Below are 22,483 nucleotides of genomic sequence, written 5' to 3'. Positions count from 1 at the left end.
TAGCCAGATTAACTAAACCCCTTTCTTTGGAGATAAAACCCAAGCGAGTGTACCCAAAATGCTGCTCATAATCCCTCATTGCACAGAAAAAACAATGAGCGTGCATAGCGTCAGTAAGTATGGAAGGTAAAGGTTGAAAGATGTCAGTCTGTAAACTGTGAATGATGGTCAGAGCTCAAAAAATAAAAAATAAAGCTGAATTTCTACTAGAGATGATGATCAATTTTTTTATTGTGCTGGACTTATGTCAAGCAAGTCTCTGCAAGTTGATTTTCATTGTCAGCTGTAGCTCACAATTTGAAGCACTGTAACACGCAAATGTGGTACAGTCCTTCAGAGTCAAACTGTTTCATGACTCTCCCCTACTGTACGGAGGTGCTTTACCTTCATCATGAGGACCACAGTGTTGAGAGCAATCATGACAAGCACCGTATACTCGAAAGAGGGCGATGCCACAAAGTGCCACAGTCTGTACTGGAAGGTTTGTCTGTTCTGGGGCATGTAGCGGGTCATCGGCTTGGCGCTGATGGCAAAGTCGATGCAAGCCCTCTTGTGGAGATAAATTTAACAAAACATTCATACAGAGAGACATTACATGAATACGTGCAAATTTATCCGTGTGTCTACATAGACATCTACATATATATTTCAGTGCTCCACACCTCGTTCTTCTCCAGACTGCACTCCTGAATCATCTTGTCGCCCTGCTCCTGGAAGGTGATGATGATCAGAGCCACGAAGATGTTGACAAAGAAGAACGGGAAGACCACAAAGTAGACCACGTAGAAAACAGACATCTCCATCCGGTTCCCTCTGCTCGGCCCCATGTTTTCCTCTGTTACATCGGTAGAGTGCTGCAGGACCCTAGCAGGAGAAAAGGAGAAAAAAGAGGTCATTTAGCCTTCTTGGGCAATTAAAGTTTAAATTTACTTACATTTCTATTACCTAAACTACATTGCACTGATGGTCTAAGAACTGTTCATCAGAGTGAAAATCCACTTACTGAGGCCATCCCTCTCCAGTTGAGACGGTGAAAAGTGTGAGGAGGGCCCAGCAGACGTTGTCGTAGTGAAACTCATGTCTCCTCCACTCTCTCCTTTTCACCTCCTTTTTGTCTCTGCTGTAGTCAATGTAGTAGCCTCTGTAGGGAACAGAGCAGCCCGGAGGTCATTGGTTCACTTAATTCACTGATTAAACCAGCAGTTTTAATGAAGAGAAAGAATGTAAATCTGGGGATCTGCAGCCAATCGTAGGCCATCTGCCTAATGAGCTATTTGCATCAGGACCTTTGTGTAGAATTTGTAAATTGATCTCTTATGTATATCAGAAAGGTCAGAAATGTTTTAGTTATGTTTGTTTAATCTATTCATTAGTTAATTATACTGAGTCTTTGTTGTATATGTTAACTCCTTGCCAGACAGTTCTGTAGAGGAGAGACGTCATCAGCAACGTTAGCATTGTAACTTTATTTTTTTACTCTCAGCATAAAAGTGAATAATCGTATTTCCTAAAATATCAACAGTTTGGCCCTTCATTTTGTATGTTACTCCCTCCTGCACTAGTGCAACCTGGTACAACTTAACGGTCATGTAATGTGGCAGTACATGTTGGATTGGATCCATGGAGGATGTTATTCATTTATTCCAAACACTAATGTTTGGCAGTGAGAGACACAGACTATGAGAGTGGTTTCAGTGGTGTAAAGTAAATACAAAAAAATTACTTATGTAGCCTACTCTACTCCACTACAGCTCAGAGGGAAATATTGTACTTTTCTACATTTATTTTATAACTTACTAGTTACAGTATATTGTAGATTCAGATCACTAATGTAAAATATAATCAACAAATATATTATGATGGTTTATTACAATAGGTCTAGATATTATAAGACAAAAGTCAAATTTTGAATGCAGGTGTTTTTGCTACTTTTACTTAAGTAAAAGATCTGAGTACTTCTTCCACCTCTGGTTTAGCTATATCCACTTACTGGCATTCCTTCTCCGAGTTCATGGAGCTGTCAGTGCAGTAGAAGAACTTCCCCTTGAAGAGCTGCACCGCAATGACAGCAAAGATGAACATGAAGAGCTGGTACACAATGAGGATGTTGAAGACGTTCTTCAGAGATGTGACCACACAGTCAAAAACAGCCTGCAGAGAAGAAAGCCACAAGGGTTGGCAAAGTAATCACAACATGTCAGAGGTCTGTGAAATAACACCAAAAGCCAAAATACTGGGGTGAGTTTGCAGATTTTTACATTGTACCTTGAGTTTAGGAAGCCTCTTGATGGTTTTAAGAGGCCGCAGAACTCTCAAAACCCTGAGAGACTTTATTGTCTTGATGTCTCGGCCTTTGTTGTTTCTGTTGACATTGGAATACAGTACTTAGGAACATAGTGGTACACTCAGACTAAGGCACAAGGACACATGGCATAGACACATTTAAAACGGTGAAAAAGAAAAGTATAAGCAGAATGTCACAAAACACAAGTGCATATCAAAAAACACAATGAAACACAGAACTTCGCCATGAGTATGTTTGTATGGAGCCCAGCAGGTGTCGCCAGTAAAAATGTTTGAAATTTGTACCCTTGAGTTAATTATTTGTGAACAAAATTAGTAATACATTCACTTGCATTTATAAATTTAGGCCTTAAAATGAAATTATGCCTTAGTATAAAGTTATATAGTTTAGAAACTGTTTTTATTGAAGTCCTGCTCTCAAATAGCTGAATTTATTTTAGCAAGATCAAAGCATTAAATTACATCAATCAATCTATTTGTCCTTGTCTTGGTATCAAAGACAAGCTTTAGCTGTGTGTGTGGTAAACTGAGATACCTGGATATACACAACAATGTGTTGTCTTCCATTGTTAAATTTTATAGAATGATGGATTCTTTTCTATTTATTATTCTGCAAAACAGAGATTTCTGTAAACAGAATTACAGAAACAAATCATGTAAGTTGAGGGTATAAATCAGTAAATTAGTGTGCCCATGTTATCAAACAATTTACCCCTGATATCTGTCGGGCTCTGCAGTTTAGTGAGATTTCGAAAATAAAAACACACGGAAATCAAAAAGGAAAACATCATACACATGAAAATAAAAGGAATATATGACAAGCTTTATGTAAGAAGTTTACATTTAGTGTGACTTAAATTTTTACCCCATCACATTCCTGGTAGCCCCAACAGTGACAAAATCCACAGGAACAACATAGAAAAATTGAGGCATAAAGAGAGATACACCGTGAGCAAAGCTCAGAGGATCACAGCTATATTCACAACAGAGAAATTAACATACAGTACGATCCTCTACAGTACAACAAAAGGCACAAAAGGTTTAGTAAGTTATCTGTCACAATCATGCTGGAAACGACAACAGAAAGAAATAATGTGGAGGCTTTTTAACATCAGTCATGACACACTCAACCTGTGTGTCAACCCTAATATAACACAGAAATCCATCTTTCCCTTTAGTTGTGGGACCAAGGTTAAATCTGAGTTACACACTATACAGGACCATGCATGCCTTCATATTTGCAGTTTTTTTTGGGAAGCTGCAAAAAGTGTCTTTGAAGGAAAGTCGTTTATAACAATACAGTATGTTCAGAAAATGATTTGCTGCAGTGAGTCAGTCATTAGTCATCGGCAGGCAGCAATATATAGTGACTCACGTTAGAGCAAAGGCAATCAGAGCTCCCACCACCACAATGAAGTCCAGGATGTTCCACATGTCTCGGAAATAAGAGCCATCGTGCAGAATGAGACCCTGGTCTATCATCTGGAGGACAAACACACCACACACAGAAGGACAGGTAAAGTGGACAGATTAACACACACAGGGCCAAACACATCTGAGTAATTTAATGTGTGATTGTTGAGTCAAAGTTTCAGTTGCCCACCTTGATGATCATTTCAAAGGTGAACACTCCAGTGAAGACATAATCAAAATAACGGAGGACCTGGAACATTTACACACATAAAAAAACACAAATAAAAAAAATCATTCATTTAAAAAGACTGCATACTATGCATATACTACTATTCATCCTTCTGTCACACACACCCAAATCCATACTGCAAACTAATTGTCATAGTGTAGAAAATCTTTTTCACCACCAACCACAACTTATTTCCATTGTGTGCGAAGCTGCTCCATTTCATTTGTTCATTGCATTGTGGCAGAATAGCATCCTTCCTTCGACTGCACAGTGAGTATACTTTACTGCATCACTTGTCCAGCGTCAACACACTACACACTAAAGTATTAGAATTAGTATGGAGTTTGAGACTCATTGCTAGTGGTACAGTTCCAAAGAAGTACATTTACATTTACTCATTTGGCAGACGCTTTTATCCAAAGCGACTTACATTTGAGGAACAGCATACAAGCATTAACAGAGCATCAATACACCACGAGATCTACAACTGACAACACATACTATTAAGGGCAGCAATAAAAAGTAGTAATAGCTAATAGCACTTATGGCATCATTGGGGTAAATACCTAGGGAAAGAAGTAAGAGTTAACAAACAAGTGCAATCAATGCAAGAGAATTGTAAGGGGATAGAAGAAGAAGAGCACAGGAAGTGCATGTAGAGGTTATGGGTTACAAGTGTTAAAAGAAAAAGTGTTCTCGGAAGAGAAACGTTTTCAAGAGCTTCTTGAAGTTAGAGAGGGACGCCCCTGCTCTGATGGCATGTGGTAGCTCGTTCCACCATCATGGTGTCACAGATGAGAACAGCTGGGACTGAGATTGCTTTGTGTGTAGGGATGGCAGAGCCAGGCGGCGTTCGTTGGTGGAGGGCAGTGGCCAAGAAGGAACGTAGGCTTGTATTATGGAGTTTAGGTAGATGTTACAGACCTGTTTCTGCTCTGGTTGGTTGTGGTCAGAAATTTGCTTGATTGCACCTGTCATCACACCCTACAGTGATGTCACAGGGTCCTAGAGTCCACCTGGACATCACTGCAGCAAGGTGATAAGTTAAACCACTGGATGTCAGCAAAGACAATATATTCAGGGGTGTATTTTTTAAGACATTTTTGAATTAGGATTATGTACTTCAAGCAGGGCCTGATGTTGAGTAAAGGAGTAGGCAGATGGTGCTTGGAACATTTATGTTTTGTGTGTCCTTGGTATAGATCTTTACTCTGTCTCTTCTCTCTCACAAACTAAAGCCAAATACAGTGCTGATTTTACTAGTTTGTGCTTATTTGGTTACTCTTGACACTTTCCGTGATGCCGAGTTGTGAAAAGCTGTGAAAAACCAACTGCACAGCTATTTCCCAGGCAAAACTGCAGATTCTCACCTTGTATTTGCGTGAAACCAAATGTACCACAACACATTGTTGCTGACACAGTGTTATGTCAACTTGAGATCAAACACTAAACCTGAAAGCTAAAATGTATCAGTAGTAATTTAGAATTGACAGAGTGAGTTCATATATTTAATTCATTCTTTTAGTCTTATGTAAATAATTTCTTCCTTGAGGATTAATATCTGTGAAAGATGGACCTAAACTAGCAGGTTCGTTCACAATTTCACAATGACCACATTGTTGTTAACACTGGCTAGTCAGATGACATCACTGTTTAGTACAATAAACCATGTGTGAACACATCCAGGCTCCACACGGAGCTTTGGGCTCATTATGTTTGTTACCATGCCGCTCATATTGAGGAGTGGCAAAGTGGTATGATGACAAACAGCAGGGAATAACTTTTGAGGGGGTACGGTGGTGTACTAGCCTCTCATCCAGCTGTTAGAGGTTGTCGCATCTGTCTCTGAAACCTGGGGCGCTCTGCCCTACAGTGTAAAACGCTGGAGGGGCGTCTTACAAACTTGGGGGTTTGGTGGGAGGGGCTTAGTGAAATGATGCGAGCAGTAGAGAGAGAAGGGGGGATGGTTTTGCATTGTTTAATTGCCGACTGCAGCTTGAAGGTGTCAAAACCCCACGTACACACACCTTTCTGACGTCAAAACGCCTTTTGTCTTGTCTCGTTTTACCTGCAGATGTGGTAGACATGTTTTACAAACTAGTTTGTTTTCAAGATTTCCCTGTCCTTTAGTCTACCAGTTCTTTCTAGCACTTTAAATCACCTACAATGCACTGCTGTATAACATTTTTGCACATGGTAATGGGTTTCTTGTTAATATGACATCCAACTGACTCATCTTATACATCCCAATTTAAATCATGAGTCAAACTCTAGACACTTTAGGAGAGGTGTATTTTGATCTCACCTTGTTTCTGTTTGAATTGGCACACACGGGGTCCTCAGCAGCCAGTGCAATGCTGCTTGCCACAATCACGAGGAGGATGGTCATCTCAAAGTAGCGCAGAGTGACCACATAGTGACAGATCCTCCTGATACTGTGGATAAACAATAGGGAAGGTGTTTATTGTTGGCTGATGGAAGAGCGCACACAAATAACCCAAAAAGAAGGAAAGCCTTGTCATGGCAAAGATGTTTTAAATAAAACCAAGCACTACTTCATCTCATTTGATGATCAGTGATTTAACGGATTTTGTAGCATCTTACGGGTTGGAGGCCTTGAAGATGAACATGCTGTCTGGAGCTACACGTTTGGTAGGAATTGGAGGCTCCTCCTCCTCAGTTTCAACATCTTTCTGGTCAGACTCGTATGCCTCCAACTCTTTACTGTTCACTAAAACCCAGACAAATATGCGATGAAGAAAGAACAATGTGAGTCACCAGCACAATGGACTCATCAAAAAAAAAGGACTCAAAGTGTGGCACTCTCATCAGATGTCAGAAAGACCTACACAAAGTGATCCAGAGTGATACCAAATCCCACCTTATGATTCAATTCAATTCAATTCAATTTTATTTATATAGCGCCAAATCACAACAACAGTTATCTCACAGCGCTTTTCATAAAAGAGCAGGTCTAGACCATACTCTGTGATGTTATTTACAGAAGCCCAACAATTCCCACCAAGAGCAAGCACTAAAGGATGCAGAGTGTGGCTGCAGCAAGAAGTGATCACAATGCTACCTGTCATGGGTGCAAGCTCCAGCAGTGGTTGTGAAGACATTTCGATGGCCACGCTTCCCTCCAGGTTGGACTTGTTACGTTTGATGGAGACTGGACGGTTCTCAGACTCCATGGCCCTCACAGTGAACTCTGTGGCCTCTAAGGCCGGCTCTACTGGGATGTTTTGGCTGCCTTCACTCTGCTCTGTCCAGGTACAATCAAGCAACTGCTCACACTGAGGAGGATCTGGAATGTCCTCACCGGGCAAAGCAGCTCTGTAATGGGGAAGAAAAGATCACTGAGCTTACAAAAATAGATATGTTATGACGTTGAAATCTTGTAAAAGGAACTGTGCAAAAGCTCTGATAATAATAAACTCTAGAATATTTGTACCATCCTTTTCTTGTTGTATAATTATCTGATAAACGTCCATTTCATCTGAAATGTCACTGGATATTTCCAGAGGGAGAGACAGAGAGAAATCTCTCTCTCTCTGTTTTTAGCTAGGCTACACTAGCAGCATGGCACTATAGATGGCAATGTCTGTTGCTCAGACATTATATGAAGAGATCCCTTCCTAATGTAATTCAGCTTAATTACTGTAGGAACATAAGTACAGCGGGACATCCATTAATCACAGGGTTGGTAGTTCGATCCCTGACTCCTCCGGTCCACATGTAGACGTGCCTTTGAGCAAGACACTGAACCCCAGGTTGCTCCAGATGGTTAGGCCAGTGCTTCGCATGGCATCTCTGCCGCTATTATTGTGTGTGAATGGGAGGAAAAATTAATTTTGTAGCGCTTTGTCCATTAACATAGAAAAGCACTATATAAATGCAGTCCATTTACCATCTCTCAGGGAAAAAATATCCCGTGACATTTTGGTTAAAATGGCCTTTACCAGATAATTACATACAGCGAGAACAGGGATATAAAAAAAAAGTTGAGTTCACAAAAGACTGCTGAACTTTACAATCCCTCTTTTCATTTCTTCATCAAAAAACGAGAACAGCCTTACCTTCTACAATCTTCTCCAACTTCTGCATACGGGTTGATGATGCATGTTCCACAATCATCTTGGGCTGACCCTCCTTCTCCCTCCACTTTCTCTCTCTCCTCTCTTTCTTCCCTTTCATCCAGTATCTTCCTCTCCTGGCTGAGCGACCTCCTGAGTTGTGGCACCTCATGTGGCGTCTGGGTACAGTCCAAACTCTTGACCTCAGAGCGAGCCTCGCGGTGGCGGTGCCGTCTGTGGCGTGCCCCTTCATCCGGCCCCTGACTGGGTCTGAACTTGCGGGCCAGCCTGTGCCTGCCCCCGCCTGTGTTCCGGTGGTTAGCTCCTCCTGTTTTCTCCTCACTCAGGTTTACCAGAGGCTCCGCCACTGGAGGCTCTGGGATAGGGACGGAGACGGACATCGGGGGCTCAGGGAGGGGCATCCCCACAGACATGGGAGACTCAGGCAGGTGAGCCGGGCTGGCCTCTGGAGAGAGGGTGGGTCCGTGGTGGGGGATGGTTGGAGTTTCAGCGGTGTCCTCAGTAGGGCTGCTAAACAGCTCCTCTCTGCTTGCCATCTGGCGGCGTTTGCGTAGCTGGTTGGCTCTCTGCTCCCATACGGACATGTTAACCTTTCTCCTCCTCTCGCGGCGGTTGGTGAAGGCATTGGAGCTATTGAGGGGCTGTTCGTCTGCAGCCCCTGTTGGACCCTCGGGCTCCTCTGGGAAGTTTGGTCGACCTCGGTGGATGGCTCGTTTCCTGTATAGGTAGGGTCTTCTTCTCCCACTAAGGATCATAATATATTGCACATCAATATGTTCCAGCAACAGGCCCAAATTAAAGGAATTGGTGACAAAAAACATCAAGACGAGTACCCATTTAGCATACCAGTTATATACAAATAAATAAATTTAAATAATAAAAATTGCAAGAAAAGGATGGACCTTTTCTGTGTGTTTATAATGTTTGTTGATTAGTTACAAAAGAAAAAATTGCAAAATACTAAAAAATACAAATACATCCAAAAACTGAAATTAAGATACCTGAGAGGACAGATCAAAAAAAAGGAGAAAAACAAAAACCACAAGAACAAAAAAATGTAAGGTGCAGGATTTAAGTACAAACATGTGTAACATCTAGAAAATAATCTCAATAATTCAGTAGGAAAACTCAAGGGAGAAATTCTGTGAGACAGAGATGCATCCAATTATACTTACTGGTATTCAGATTCTTTTGTTGTCCATGTAATCAATGAGTGATTATTTGAAAACAAGACATTAGTGTTTTACAACATACACAGAACATTTGTTGTGGCACAGAACAAAATACATAAAGGAGATGCAAACTGTGGGCGGAGGCTTTCCGGTTTACACAGGTTTAGAAGGGACTGAAATCAGTACTAAGAAATTAAAATGTAGAGTTTTCATTCATGGAAGCACTCAATTTTATAGCCATTAACATCAGTATTATTCTTAAGTTACAGTTTAAGGGTTAAAATCTGACAGAATGTACACAGCATTTTGGTCAGTGCCACATAACAGGCATAAAAACAAGACAACGTGATGGAAGCAGCAAAACACTGTAAAACACTTTAAAATCTGCATCTTGATCGCTGCAACACAGGACTAACATTCAAATATGTAACAGACAAATGATACATTCAGTGTCCCAGCTACAGAGTCAGAGTCTGTGCAGTCACCTTGTACGTAGACTATATGCTCTTTTCTTGTACTTTGTGGAGTAAAATAGTGTATACATTTTAATACCTTGTACATTATTTGCTTTTGTCTTTTCTCTGTAATATACTTTGTAACTTTGTTAAGAAACGTACTCTTTATTGTTATTATTATGATTTTTAGGACCCACCATAATTTCAAAAAGGAATTTTGCATGTTTAACTACCAATCACGTAAACATTTATATCATTGCCTGCAGTAATATAAATGTTTGATTTCTTGCTTTCAGGTAGGTTACTGGTGTCTTTCCATTTAGATAGGTTACAAAAATCTGCCTGCAGAGACTTAAAACACTTGGAATAAGTAATTTTTCACAGTGAACATTTAGTCGTTCATTCACTTCTTTTTGGAGAAGTTATTTTGGTAGAGTAGGTGGTACTTTCTTGCTGGTATTATCGGTTGTTTTGGGGGACCTTCAACACTCCAGACTTGAAGATCTGATGCACAAAAGAAAAACCTCTTTAATTCAAGAACCAACAAATTCCACATTGACCTTTTCCCAATTGCTAGAATTTGTCTTCAGGGCTAACAATTCAGCCTTTGAATTTATCAACAAGGTGAAGCTTTGCTGTTTGCTGCACCTTACCACACAATGATATTATAATATATTTAATAGGAAAAACATAAGCGGGCCAAAAAGAACAGTGAGATTAATTACCTGTGTCAAGTAAGATTGATTTTCATATTGTACTGGAATCAACTACAAATAAAAGGTCCACCTGGTAAGCAGGTAAAACACATGCATATATCTACTGTATAATCATGTGACATGGTTTGGAATATCTAGCCAGTAATGCAAAAATACCCAGAGTTTTGTAGATAATGGTGTAAAACATGCAAAATAATGAGTATAGTCCTAATCAAGCCAGGCCAGCACTCTGAATGAGACACCTACTCAAGTATTCTTGACAGGAATAGCTGTTTTAGGAATCGGTCACTGATATTGTATTTTTTTTTACAATAACTTCATTGACACAGTGGCGACGCTGATCAGATAGAGTCATACTAAATAGGGAATCTTGGTCAAAATCTGACACACTCCAAAGTGTGCCTCCTCCCTGTAGAGTGACACATTGAGACGTCCCACTGTTACCAACAATTTTTGAAAAATACCTTCTGCCCTTCTCCTCCCAACTTACTGGATCATTAGACCTGTGGGAAAGCCGCCAGGTCATCGAAAGGAGCAGCAAATCAGTGGTGAATTACTTCTCTCATTAACAAAAGAGGCTGCCTGTCACCGATCATAAGTCCAAACAGTTTTAGGAGGAATTTCAGTAATGCTGCAAAATCAGTCTGTAAGGGGTCATGCTTCTAAACCAGGCACATTCAGCAAACATTCAGAATTATGTCATCAATGCCTCAAACATGCCTTTCTTACTTTGCATTCACCATGCGACTGAAGGAACTGGTTCTCAGAGAGTTCACAATCAATAACATTGTGGAAGTATAGATCTTATTACCTAGACCCTATTCATTTTTAAATGCCTTCTCTCCAATGACAGAAGTAGCAAGATGATCAAATTCGTGACCACCACCAGTTCGCACACAGCACCCATACTTAATCTTAAGTAAGTCTTAGTTTGATTCCATTACTGACAAAAGAATTTGAAGAATCATGACAAATTTTCAGCCCAATCTGAATATTTCATTTGCTGAAGAGGAGATCTGAGAAGCAGTCGCACACTGAGAGCTACTTGAGAGCTCTGAATGCTCTGAGTATTTCATACTAGAACAGTAATTTTGTCAGATGTTAAACAATAACTTACTCAGATATCAGGCCATCTCTGCCTCTGGCATATCTCTGGTTGAAGAACTCTTCCTCCTCCTCTTCATCCTGATAAAGACCAAATATACACACTTAATTCTTACGATAACACATTACTGTTACACCTCACAACTGTAACATACATCACTGAAGGTGCGCGCTGGTAACAACAGTACAAACCTTTGTCAGTTCCTGTGCGTTGGCCAGATTATCCACAGCGATGGCCAAAAACACATTCAGCAGTGTGTCTGTCATGAATGCAGTTAAGAACAAACGCACCAAACTGTGGGGACCCATCAGGGTTGGCACTTCCCTTTCCCTTTAATGAATGCATATGGAGTTTGTATGACCAAATCAATCTTGATTTTCTTGCTTTTTGGGGGCTGTCAATCACATCTCATGGTCTTCATCAGCCAGTAGAGATGGCTTAAGTGTCATCATGTGCAGTGCTGGACAAAGTACACAAATTCTGTACCTTGCTAAATATTACTCCACTTGACTTTACTTAAGTGAAAGTACAAAAGTTTAAAAATACTATAAGCAAACTAAATATCATAAGCAAAAAGTAATATTAGTACGGTTATTATGTTTGCCAGTGGTTGCTGAAATGACAAAAAGAATTTAAAAGTACACTAGGCAAACTTTCCTATTTTTTAAACAATGGTATTCATTATACACAGGTTGCCCTTTCAATAATAACTCAAGTTGTTCAGTTATATGTGGTGTGTGTCAGTGGTGGACTATTTGGATCCTTTGCATGAGTAAAAGTAATAATACCACACTGTAAAAATACTCTGTTACAAGTAAAAGTCCTGCATTTAAGAGGTTACTAAAGTGAAAGGATGCACAAGTACTCACTGCACAAAGAAAAATGTCCTGTGACTACTATATATTAGATTATTGTTATTACTACCAAATTTATGTAAAAACAGTATTTTACTGTTGTAATTGCTGAGGGGGAGCTCATTTTTAACTATTTTGTATCAGAGTGCAAGTAATGATTTTTTTCATTATGGATAAATCTGCTGATTATTCTCTCCATGAATCGACTTTCAAAATTCTGAAAATTGTGAAGATGAGGGCAGTCACAGTTACCCAGATCCGAAAGTGACCATCACAATGCTTGCTGTGTCTAACCAACAGTACCAAGCTCAAAATTATAACAAATAAATTAAAATAATTTAAAGGAAAAGCAGCACATCTTCATATTTGTGAAGGTGCAACCATGAAATGTTTTTACATGAAAAAATGTGTTGTCTTGTTGCCAGTTAATTTCAATGTCAATTTAGTAATCGTTCAGCTGTACTTGTAAAATGTTGGATAGTTTAATTTATAACAAAACATATTTTATTAAGTCTTCATATGTTTGGTGTGTAAAATCTGTTTGTAATTTGTAAAGTAACTAGTAACTAAAACTGTCAGATAAATGTAGCCTTTATGCTAATCTAAGCTAACTGGCTGCTTGTGGTAGCTTCACATTTACCTTACAGACACTAGAGAGGTATTGAATATGTGTATTTACCTTTCCTTGTGATGGAATATTCTCACACTGTGGTATTACTACTTTTAGTCAAGTACTGGACACTTCTTCCACCTCTGACTGTTTACAGATTGAGACACTTTGACCACTTGTGAAGGGCCAGTAAGGATACAATTTCCAAACAATGTAAGCACTATGAAGTAGATTGATGACCACATGCCATACTGCACTCCACCCTGCGAGCGGATCCCATTATACATCACCTCGTTCCAGTCCTCACCAGTTAAAATCTGTAGGCAAATGCACAGAATATTTTCGCATAAATAATTGCATTGCTCATATTTAATTCAAGAGAGCACCTAAAAATACATAAAATAGGAGACATATTCCCTGTCTGCAAACCAGTTCAAGATATGGCATTAAAAATGGCAGCAAGATAAGTAATTACTATGTGTGCTGATCAAAACACTCTTTCACAGTGCAGTTGGATTTTTAGCAGATCTGATGTGGATTCGTTCACGTTTCACTTGTCTGATATTCATGTGCGCATATGTGTGCATGGATGTGTGGGATGATAGCGGAGGCAGGGGGTGGAGAGCGAGTGAACAGAGTTGTTTAATCTGCGCCTGGGGTGAGAAATATCCCAGGGTGCAATGTGTAATGGAGAGCAGGCAGAACGAGGGGATCTGTGGGAGCCAAACCTGAAACACTGTCATGATGGCAGCTGGAAATTTGTCAAAGTTGGTGGGAGTGTAATCTTCAAAGATGAACCTAGAGGGAAGGCAGATATAAAGCAGGGTCAGATATGACCAGGGAAGAAGAGGAGGAGGAGGATGCATATCTATTTTCATCTGGACATGTCATTTCCTCTCCTCTTCATCATAGACGCCATTGAAGAAAGTGCTGTTCAGTTTGCAGGTTGTAGCTACCATTTCAAAAGCGCGGTACTACTAGGTTACACATGTGGGTTAAGAAAATTTTTCTGAGAAAATCAGCACCACAAATCTAAAGAAAGTGAGAAGTGAGGATGTCAGTTTTAACATCCTGAAGGCTTTACTCACCTTCCACCAAAAAGTTGCATACCCAGCAAAGCGAACACCACAATGAAGAGAAAGAGAAGAAAAAGCAAGCTGATAATGGACTTCATGGAGCTCATGAGGGACACAACCAGGTTCCTGAGAGAGGCCCAGTATCTGACAGAAAGAAATCACAGACATATTTGTCTTTTTGAACAGAGCTCTGTAAAAATATACACATGAATGTACTGCAAGCCGGGCCTAATTTAGCCAAAATGTGTTGTCCCACTTACTTGGTGATCTTGAAAATTCTCAGAAGTCTCAGTGCCCTCAGCACACTGATCCCAAATGACATGCCAGGCCTGAAGAAGCCCCAAACCACCTCAAAGATGCTGCCGACAATGACCTGCAAAACATGTCAAACCCTTGCAACCAAAAAAGCATGTCCAATAGGCACCATCCGACCAGCAGCACATTTGCAAAACCTCTTTTCTCTGGAGTAAATAAGAGTGGGCCGAGATGTGGGCATACTGCACGGGTGTGTTTAATACCCTCTCGAATCTATGTGGCACAGGTATTGAGCTTAACCCCTTGTCGGCCATGTTCAGGGCTGTGGAGGACTGAAAGATGTTGACCAAAGCTGCTGTTGTCGCCTTCTCTACTCTGCTTGTTCGACGACTGAAAAAGACCATTTCACCATTTCGTAAATGCTGTTTGGAGAATTTGTTAGCACACATCAAATTCAAACAGCTAAAGCAGACTACTCAAGGGTTTTATAAGTTTTGGCAACTTCTGTGTCCTATTTTTAAATGAATGTGCACAATATAGCAAGGAGGGCTGAAACGATTAATCGATTAATAAAATGCGTTTAATCCATTTAACAATACAGCACACTGTTTCGCACGGACATTTATTACTGTCGCACGACGTGATTATAATGGCGCTGTTTGCAAAGTGGAGGAAGAGAGAGAAAATAGCAAGGGACAAAGAAGAAAGTGTCTAAGTATGGGATTATTTCAAGCTAAAGAAAACAACAACTCGGTAATGTCACAGTCCGTCCACCGTAAAACGAAATTTATGTCGCCTCAGCGAGTTGAAGGCTAGCCAAAGTAAGCCGCAGTCCTCAGCTGAAAATGTACACACATGCGTTCTCCTTTTTGGGCCGTGAGTTGTAACGCCAAAGTCATGAGTTAACTGGGTGTCGGCGGCCATTGGCCAACGTTGAAAGTCGTGTAGTCTGCACTGGTGTTATACTAAAGGCTCGTGAGCCGCCATTGCCAAGCAAAAGTACTTCTTAAACGACGCATCGATGAATCGTTGAAATAATCTATAGAAGCTTCGAATACTGAAATCATCATTAGTTGCAGCCCTAGTAGCAAGTGCTACCCCCTCCGTAAATTTGCCCTTGATATTAGATGGTATATGTTGTGTCTACAGGCCATTGTTAAAGTTGTATGTTTGTATGTGATTAGTACATTACAGTGGTTTACTTGCTGATTTATATTCTGAAGATTTTATTTAAATATTTGAATGATGAAAAGAATCATGTCTTACAAGAAGTCATTGCAAGAAATCTTCAATCCTTTATCATTTAAACAGGATATTCCAAATTCCTCATTTTGGACCAGAAATTAAATTTTTTCCTTCATGATCTAAAACAGAATTGATTTGAGTCCAGTTTTTTTCTAGTGTAATATAGAGTCCGAATACAAGATGAAGGACCTCACCCCACAGTCAAAGCAGTTGAAAGATGAATGGAAGTAGAGCCGGAAACCCAGACCGTACATTTTCAAAAACATCTCAGCCAAAAACAGCCCCAGGAAAACAAACTCTGCATAGTCTAGATATGAGAAAACAATAAGAAAAGCAATTACATCAGAGGAGAAGAAGGCATCTGCCATTCATCAGACATGTTTGGAATTATGATTATTAAAATAGTAAATTATTGAATAATGTAAACAGAAACATTATAAACAGAAACCCACAGAGGAAGATGGTCAGCCAGTCGGGCTGGTTGTGATGGACGATGGCCACACAGATGGTGTTGAGAGCCACAAGACTGAGCACCATCAAGTAGAATGTGTCTGTCTTCACCATGCGGCGGATGGAGATGCGTAACATGCGCTCTTTACGCCGCAGGTAGGCAGCGGGGCCACGCCGGCCGCTGCGGAAGTTCATTCTCGATCGCGACATGCCTGAGAGAGGAAGAGGGGAAGTGTGAGGGAGTGGTTACAGGTAGGTTAAATATACAGTATATATACAACTGAACAGACTGAAATGGTTAAGTTCTTCACTCACTGGCACTGGCAGCAGACGTGTCTGTAAACTTTTCATCCCCTGGAGCCCCTCTCCGTGCACCAGTTTTCTTACTCGCTCTCTTTAGCACTAAAATGTTCCACAAAGGTGTAAGGTTGTTAAATGAAAAATGACTTGGTAAACTTCAGTGCAGTTAGTGGTAGTACAGTACACTTTTCTGTTTTATCTACAGACAGATTGTGGAGTATTAGTTTAAAACTTTATTTTCATTCTACCGCCTCTATTTTAATATCCGACAGTGACAAGTTGGGACCCTTGTTTAATTCCTACTTGGTCACATGCTGAATGTAAAGTGATCTGCAGGACCAACCTGCAGTTGGCATGAATGAAAGCTGAGAAAAAAAAGCGGAAGACTGCTAGTCTGATGAATAATGTGGTAGTTTATTTTTCTCTTCGCACTGCAAGAGGGGAAAAACAATTTTTATAGACTTTTCTGACACGAAAAGAATCTCCTCATAAACTGAAAACTGACTCATTCACAGTGTTTCCTGGTTTATTAAAGTGTTTTTTATTTTCTTTGTGCATAAGAGCTGATAATAAGTGATACATGTATTACAGCGGGTGCATCCATCATAGTCAGATTGCTGTTGTGATTTTTTTATGCATGAGTGAGTCATGAGACCAACATGTTAAATTCCCAACATGTTCACGTAATGAGGTGCATGTCTGAAGGGGGCTTTAGTTTCACTGGTGAGACTGAACTGGTAATGTTAAATCAAGCTTTAGTAGCGTTGTTATGGTTACCTGCAGCTTGCACAGAGACTTACAGTACAGAGGTGGTTAAACTGTTGACTGGAACAAGGTTTGACATGTTTCGGATGTACAGTTAAAACAGACACCAGTTAATCTGATTAGAGTATTTTCTGAGGCCATTGTACAACATGTAATAATCATAGATCCATGTAGATGTGTGATTAGTCTAAAGTGTGTGAACTCACCATCTAACGGCGATCTCCCTGAACTTTTATTCTCCTCTGCAAGCATTACCTCCTCTGTAACACAATAAAACTGAAGGTTATACCCAGAGATATTTTCATTATAGCACAAATTTAAATCACCAGACATGGAAATGTACATTGCAGGTTTGTATTCTTTAGGATGTCTGCGAACAGTTACAGGGAAGTGAAGCCAAATTCATGTAAATGCTGCTCCGAGTGGCCAGTATGACCGCCTTTAGAGAAAGAGCTCTCATCCATTCTCTTACATTCTCCCAATATCTCTCTCTATCCCTTTTCTCTCTCTCTCTCTCTCTTTCTTCCCACACTCACCCACAGCCATGCACACATAAATGTGCACCGCATCTCTCTCACATACACATACATGTAAACACGCACACTCACATGCACACACATTTAAGTCAGTGAGTCAGTATCACCTTTTTCTCACCCTCTACTTGCGTGGGAGACCAGCAGTGTAGATTGCCATTACAGCTCTGTGTGTGTGTGTATGTGTGTGTGTGTGTGTGTGTGTGTGTGTGTGTGTGTGTGTGCGTGTGCGTGTGCGCAACTCAACAGAGCTACAACTCTGAAAGTGTCTGTAACAGAGTGATCACTTTACAAAATCAGTTGGAAAAAAAGACTGACCATTTAGCTGTTAAATTATTGTAATTGTACAGTAGCTGCCAGTACACTTTAATTCTGTCTCACAAAATGATAATGAAACCAAATTAAAGGAAATATGCTTTCCTGCCTTTTGAGGGTTAGGTGAGAAGATTGATAGAACTGTCATGTCTGTCTGGTAAATATTAAGCTATAGCCAGCAGCCAGTTATCTTAGCATAGCATAAAGCAACCGGTTAAATTAGATTTGCAGGGAGACAGTTGTTTCTGATCAAAGGTAACCAAACCCACCTACCAGCACCATCTAAAACTCAGTAATTAACACGCTTGACTATTGTTGACCGGAGCAGTGACTGACACCTGGCTCCACCATCGTATTTAATAGACAAGTTCAAAGTCATCCACAGCTTCATTCTCATTAAAAATATACTTTTAGATCATTTCTGTGCCATTTAAACATTTTAGAATAACTCTCACACATCAGGTTTTGTCAATTTTGATGATAGCAGGCAAACATCTGAATCCAAAATGAAGTACAGCGCTGCTCATGAGTTGAATTTAGAGCAACACTCAGCCCAGTCATTTGGTGTGTCCATAAACAGCTGTATGTTTTCTTGTGTCAAGAAGTCCCTGAACTGGAATAGCTGTAGCTGGCCTCACTCACTCACTGTAAGCATCTACATCTCTGTAAGCCATGTGTGTGTCTGCAGATGTAAAGTTGTTCTGCTGCCCAGTACCTGCCCTGTCTATCCAGGCTCGGTAGCCGTTCAGTTCTCTTTCCACCTGCTGCTGGCGGCGTAGCTTCATGAAAGCCCGCCTGTTCTCCACCCTCTCCCTCTCCTTGGCAAATTCTCTGAAGAAGGAAGCATTAAAATCTTCTGTCATAACTCATAACACAGACAGAAACATCAATGTTATTCACATAGGAAGAGTCACGCTCACCCGGACAGGACACCCAACACCAGGTTCAGCACAAAGAACGAGCCAATAATGATGAGAGGAATGAAGTATATCCAGTTCCATGTGGGACCCAAGGCATCGTTGGTCTGAAATCCATAACGTTCGTTGATTATTATATATACACAATAGCTGCAAGATGTTATCTTACCTGAACTTCTTGAGCTCACATTATAGAGAACGGCTGTCCATCCCTCCATGGTAATACACTGGAAGACAGTGAGTACAGCAAACAGGATGTTGTCGAACTGTGTGATGCCGTCATTGGGCCCGATCCAGGTGTCGTTGCAGTCGTACTTCTCTGGGCACTTCCTCACTCCGCAGGCGAACGCCAACTCTGACGAGTCAACAGTCTCATTTTCTACAAAAACAAAATAAGAATCATATAGTTACTGTTACGGTGTTTTGTTGATAGATGCTAAACTAAGCTAATTGGTTGCTGGCTGTAACTTTATGGCAGACATTAGCGTGGTATGGCAAGAAAGCAAATAAGCATATTTCCCAAATCTTTTTCCTAAAATATCAAACATTTCTTGTTGCGCCATGGTGATGTCAGATACATTGTATGTAATTTCCCAAAAACTTTGAACTAAAAACAATTTACTTAAGAAAATAAAACACAAATAAAAACTTTATTCCCATAGTCTCTGCACATTGTGTGATCATTTTCACTGGATGCTTTCAACCACATTTTAATCTCTTGTCATTGATTTTATTGCTTGTTCTTGTTGCATAACATTAGATGAGTACTTTATTACATATTATACGTTCTATGTAGATGGAAAATACATCTACACAGTCCCCTTTCACTCAAAATGTGTTTAGCTTATTGTTACTCACCTGGGTTTTTGAGCTTCACTGTGCAGAATGATAAATGGAACGTTTGAGACAATAAGGCTGTTTTCTTTTGAAATGAAGAGAAAGTAGATGTACATTGCTTTAACTTTTTTAGTGGAAAAACAGACACAAATTATTATTCAGTATATGATTTCATATGTCTTAAAACGTCTGGAGAAAATGTCTGGAGGGTTCCTTTAAACCTTGAATTTTGGGAGACCATTAGAGAACCAAGAGACAGATGTATATATTTTTCCTGCTCTAAATACAATGACCTTATTCAGGTTTTACGTCTCAGTCCATTTCTGAGTTGTGTTGGGCGATGGCAGTAAATGCTGTGGTGTGGCGTGTGATTACAGAGTAGTTGTTGACTAATTAAGCAGTAGCTATATCAGCCAACAACTCTAATAATACCTCTGAGCTCAATGCTACTGTTATCTATGAAAGCCTCAGGCTCGCAAACAATCATTTCACACCCTCTGTTTGAGAACAATGAGTAAACCACACATTTCGTATACCTGCTGGTAAACCAGTCAAAGTCAATTATAAATAACTCAAAAACAAAGCATGACAAAAAATCTTCTAAAAGTACTGGATAAAACAGATGGCAAGGTGATCAAGCCATAATCTACCCATATACACACAAACTGCTGGACATCATCATAAAGCCTTTCTTGAGTTAAAACTAGGTATAAACTGTTGAAATTTGATTGATCTACCTTCACCAAATTATGAGTGTGAAGCATAGGTGTCATTTACACTGGGGACTCTGGGGACATGTCCCCAAGACTTTTTGAAAGCATTTGTAAAAAATCTTCTGAAAAATTGCTTGCAAAAAGAAATGTTAAATAACAAATTAAAGTGCTATAAGAAAGGTTTATTTGCACAACAAGAATTGAATAAAAATTGCAATGCAATGTAAATATAGAAGACACAGATCTGAGTTCAAAAAAGTTTCTAAAGCTAAAAAAAACCAAATAAACAAGCAACTGATTACTGCATTATATTCCAATGTCACCTGTTACCTAAATTTTGTGTTTCTTTTTATATAAATGAAGACATTTCCACCTTAAATTTGTGCAAAAAAATGTCTGCAGAATGTAGGAAATTAAGTGTTTAATCCTGAAAGTCTTCTGGGGGAGAAACCCCAGACCCCTAATTATATATTTCATCAATGAACATTTCTTCTAAATAGTTTTCAAATATCTTCTTGTCTTGTTCTCTTCATCTACATTCAACCAGTTATTAAACAGAACAATAAAAAAGCAGGGACATGACCAACAGTAGTGAAAAAAGTGTTTTGGAAGACATGTACCACATGAGTGGACTTTCATTTCCAACTGCAAGAGACAGTTAGCCGTGTCTGTGGACCATACCTTGGATATCGACAGATGGCAGGCAGGTGTGGTGAAGCTTCCCGCTGTAGAACTCCAGACCGATGATGGCAAACATGAGGATGGCAAAGAACAAGAGAAGGCCAATCTGGAGCAGCGGGATCATGGCCTTCATGATGGACTTCAGCACTATCTGTAGGCCTTGAAGTATTCACAAAGAAAAAGACATCCTGTTTAGGAACACACAGCGTTTGTCCTGTTTAAATTAATGTAACTGAAAAGTAAAAGGTTGTCCCATCCTATCAAAACTCAATTTAGAAGATTAAAGAGAACATATTCGGGAGCCTCCCACTCTGCCATCATTTTGCTTTTACACTTCACTGCCTAAAGATGAACAAAACACTATATACTATAAACTCCGTAATTAGCTGTCAAGAATGGAAAGAAACTGCAACATGCTTTTCAACATGTTTCTACATGTCTTTTTGTGTTTTTAACAGGTTCTTATTAAACATAGGAGCCAATGACGTGCATCACACAGTAGCTTCTGAATGTGGCAAATACATTGGTGGGTTTAAACTGTTAAATTACTCTGATATACCGATACGAACTTCTTTCAAAGAGTACGGAGATTAAATAAATATTTCTGACGTACATGTTAGACTTGAGAGCTGAAAAAGTCCTAAAAGAGTAATCACTTGTTATTTGCAGTACCAGTTTGTTCGACCTTACGGTGCAGGATTAGAGGTTAGTAACTGACTCACTGGGGATCCCGGAGACGAGTTTGAGAGGTCTCAGTACTCGCACGGCCCTCAGGGTCCGAAGGTCGACTGGGATGTTCATGTGGGCACCAGCAGTGGCCAGGATCCTGACAGACAACGCACATAAATATACTTTATTCAGAGATATTTTTAATGGTAGGACTGTTAGGCAGATTTACATTGTACATCTTTCTGTTAGTATTTTGTTAAGACAGTTAAATTAATAGCTACTTGTAATGGCCTGAAAAGGAAAAAGACATTTGGGTTAAAATGGAGAAAATGCAAGTGGGACATGTAAAAACATCCATTAGGAGCTAAATCTGGTACAAAGCCTCTCTTCCCTTTCTTGAGATTAATGTTTTTTGTCTGAGGCGTCTGACAAATTTAGTGACAAAAATAGGTAAAAGGCAACAAATGGATGTAACTGAAGGACAGTTTTGGAGATGAATCATTTTAAAGGAAAAAGGCAAAAAATAAAAAGTGATTTGATGTCATGCAGCGGTACAGTATATCCATTTAGTGTACCGTACTTGCACAGTGGGAGACAAAGAATGCACAGCCACATACACCTGGCAGGCATCTCTACTCACATCTGCCCACGCACACATTGATGTCCCTCCACCTACACAAAAACACTGAAAAACAGCAGCCGACAGGCAACCTCTTACCAATGCTACACCATAAATTACATCTGAATTTTTATTGTAATGATGGCAAAGGCA

The 22,483-nt window shown here is 39.9% G+C and overlaps 1 protein-coding gene across 1 annotated transcript in view; it reads right to left on the bottom strand.

The window, feature by feature from the left end:
* The window catches only part of cacna1eb (calcium channel, voltage-dependent, R type, alpha 1E subunit b), a 60,589-nt gene that overhangs the window by 11,214 nt on the left and 26,892 nt on the right, over positions 1–22,483 (bottom strand). Inside the window, exons 6-32 of the mRNA XM_046052523.1 lie at positions 21,765–21,868; positions 21,043–21,201; positions 19,000–19,190; positions 18,815–18,918; positions 18,610–18,725; positions 17,253–17,306; positions 16,297–16,383; positions 15,984–16,193; positions 15,726–15,838; positions 14,292–14,404; positions 14,044–14,175; positions 13,684–13,753; positions 13,155–13,272; positions 11,683–11,750; positions 11,504–11,571; positions 8,026–8,787; positions 7,029–7,282; positions 6,551–6,677; positions 6,252–6,381; positions 3,908–3,967; positions 3,680–3,786; positions 3,170–3,181; positions 2,266–2,362; positions 1,991–2,151; positions 1,004–1,141; positions 663–864; positions 385–549 (exon numbers count right to left, since the gene is read on the bottom strand). Coding sequence (XP_045908479.1) covers positions 385–549; positions 663–864; positions 1,004–1,141; positions 1,991–2,151; positions 2,266–2,362; positions 3,170–3,181; positions 3,680–3,786; positions 3,908–3,967; positions 6,252–6,381; positions 6,551–6,677; positions 7,029–7,282; positions 8,026–8,787; positions 11,504–11,571; positions 11,683–11,750; positions 13,155–13,272; positions 13,684–13,753; positions 14,044–14,175; positions 14,292–14,404; positions 15,726–15,838; positions 15,984–16,193; positions 16,297–16,383; positions 17,253–17,306; positions 18,610–18,725; positions 18,815–18,918; positions 19,000–19,190; positions 21,043–21,201; positions 21,765–21,868 — 3,922 coding nt within the window. The remainder of the gene's footprint in view (positions 1–384; positions 550–662; positions 865–1,003; positions 1,142–1,990; positions 2,152–2,265; positions 2,363–3,169; positions 3,182–3,679; positions 3,787–3,907; positions 3,968–6,251; positions 6,382–6,550; positions 6,678–7,028; positions 7,283–8,025; positions 8,788–11,503; positions 11,572–11,682; positions 11,751–13,154; positions 13,273–13,683; positions 13,754–14,043; positions 14,176–14,291; positions 14,405–15,725; positions 15,839–15,983; positions 16,194–16,296; positions 16,384–17,252; positions 17,307–18,609; positions 18,726–18,814; positions 18,919–18,999; positions 19,191–21,042; positions 21,202–21,764; positions 21,869–22,483) is intronic.

Source organism: Micropterus dolomieu, linkage group LG06 (genome assembly GCF_021292245.1).
Source record: "Micropterus dolomieu isolate WLL.071019.BEF.003 ecotype Adirondacks linkage group LG06, ASM2129224v1, whole genome shotgun sequence".
NCBI lineage: Eukaryota > Metazoa > Chordata > Actinopteri > Centrarchiformes > Centrarchidae > Micropterus > Micropterus dolomieu.
Note: the sequence above shows the minus strand (reverse complement) of the source record. Positions and strands in the feature narration are given on the sequence as shown.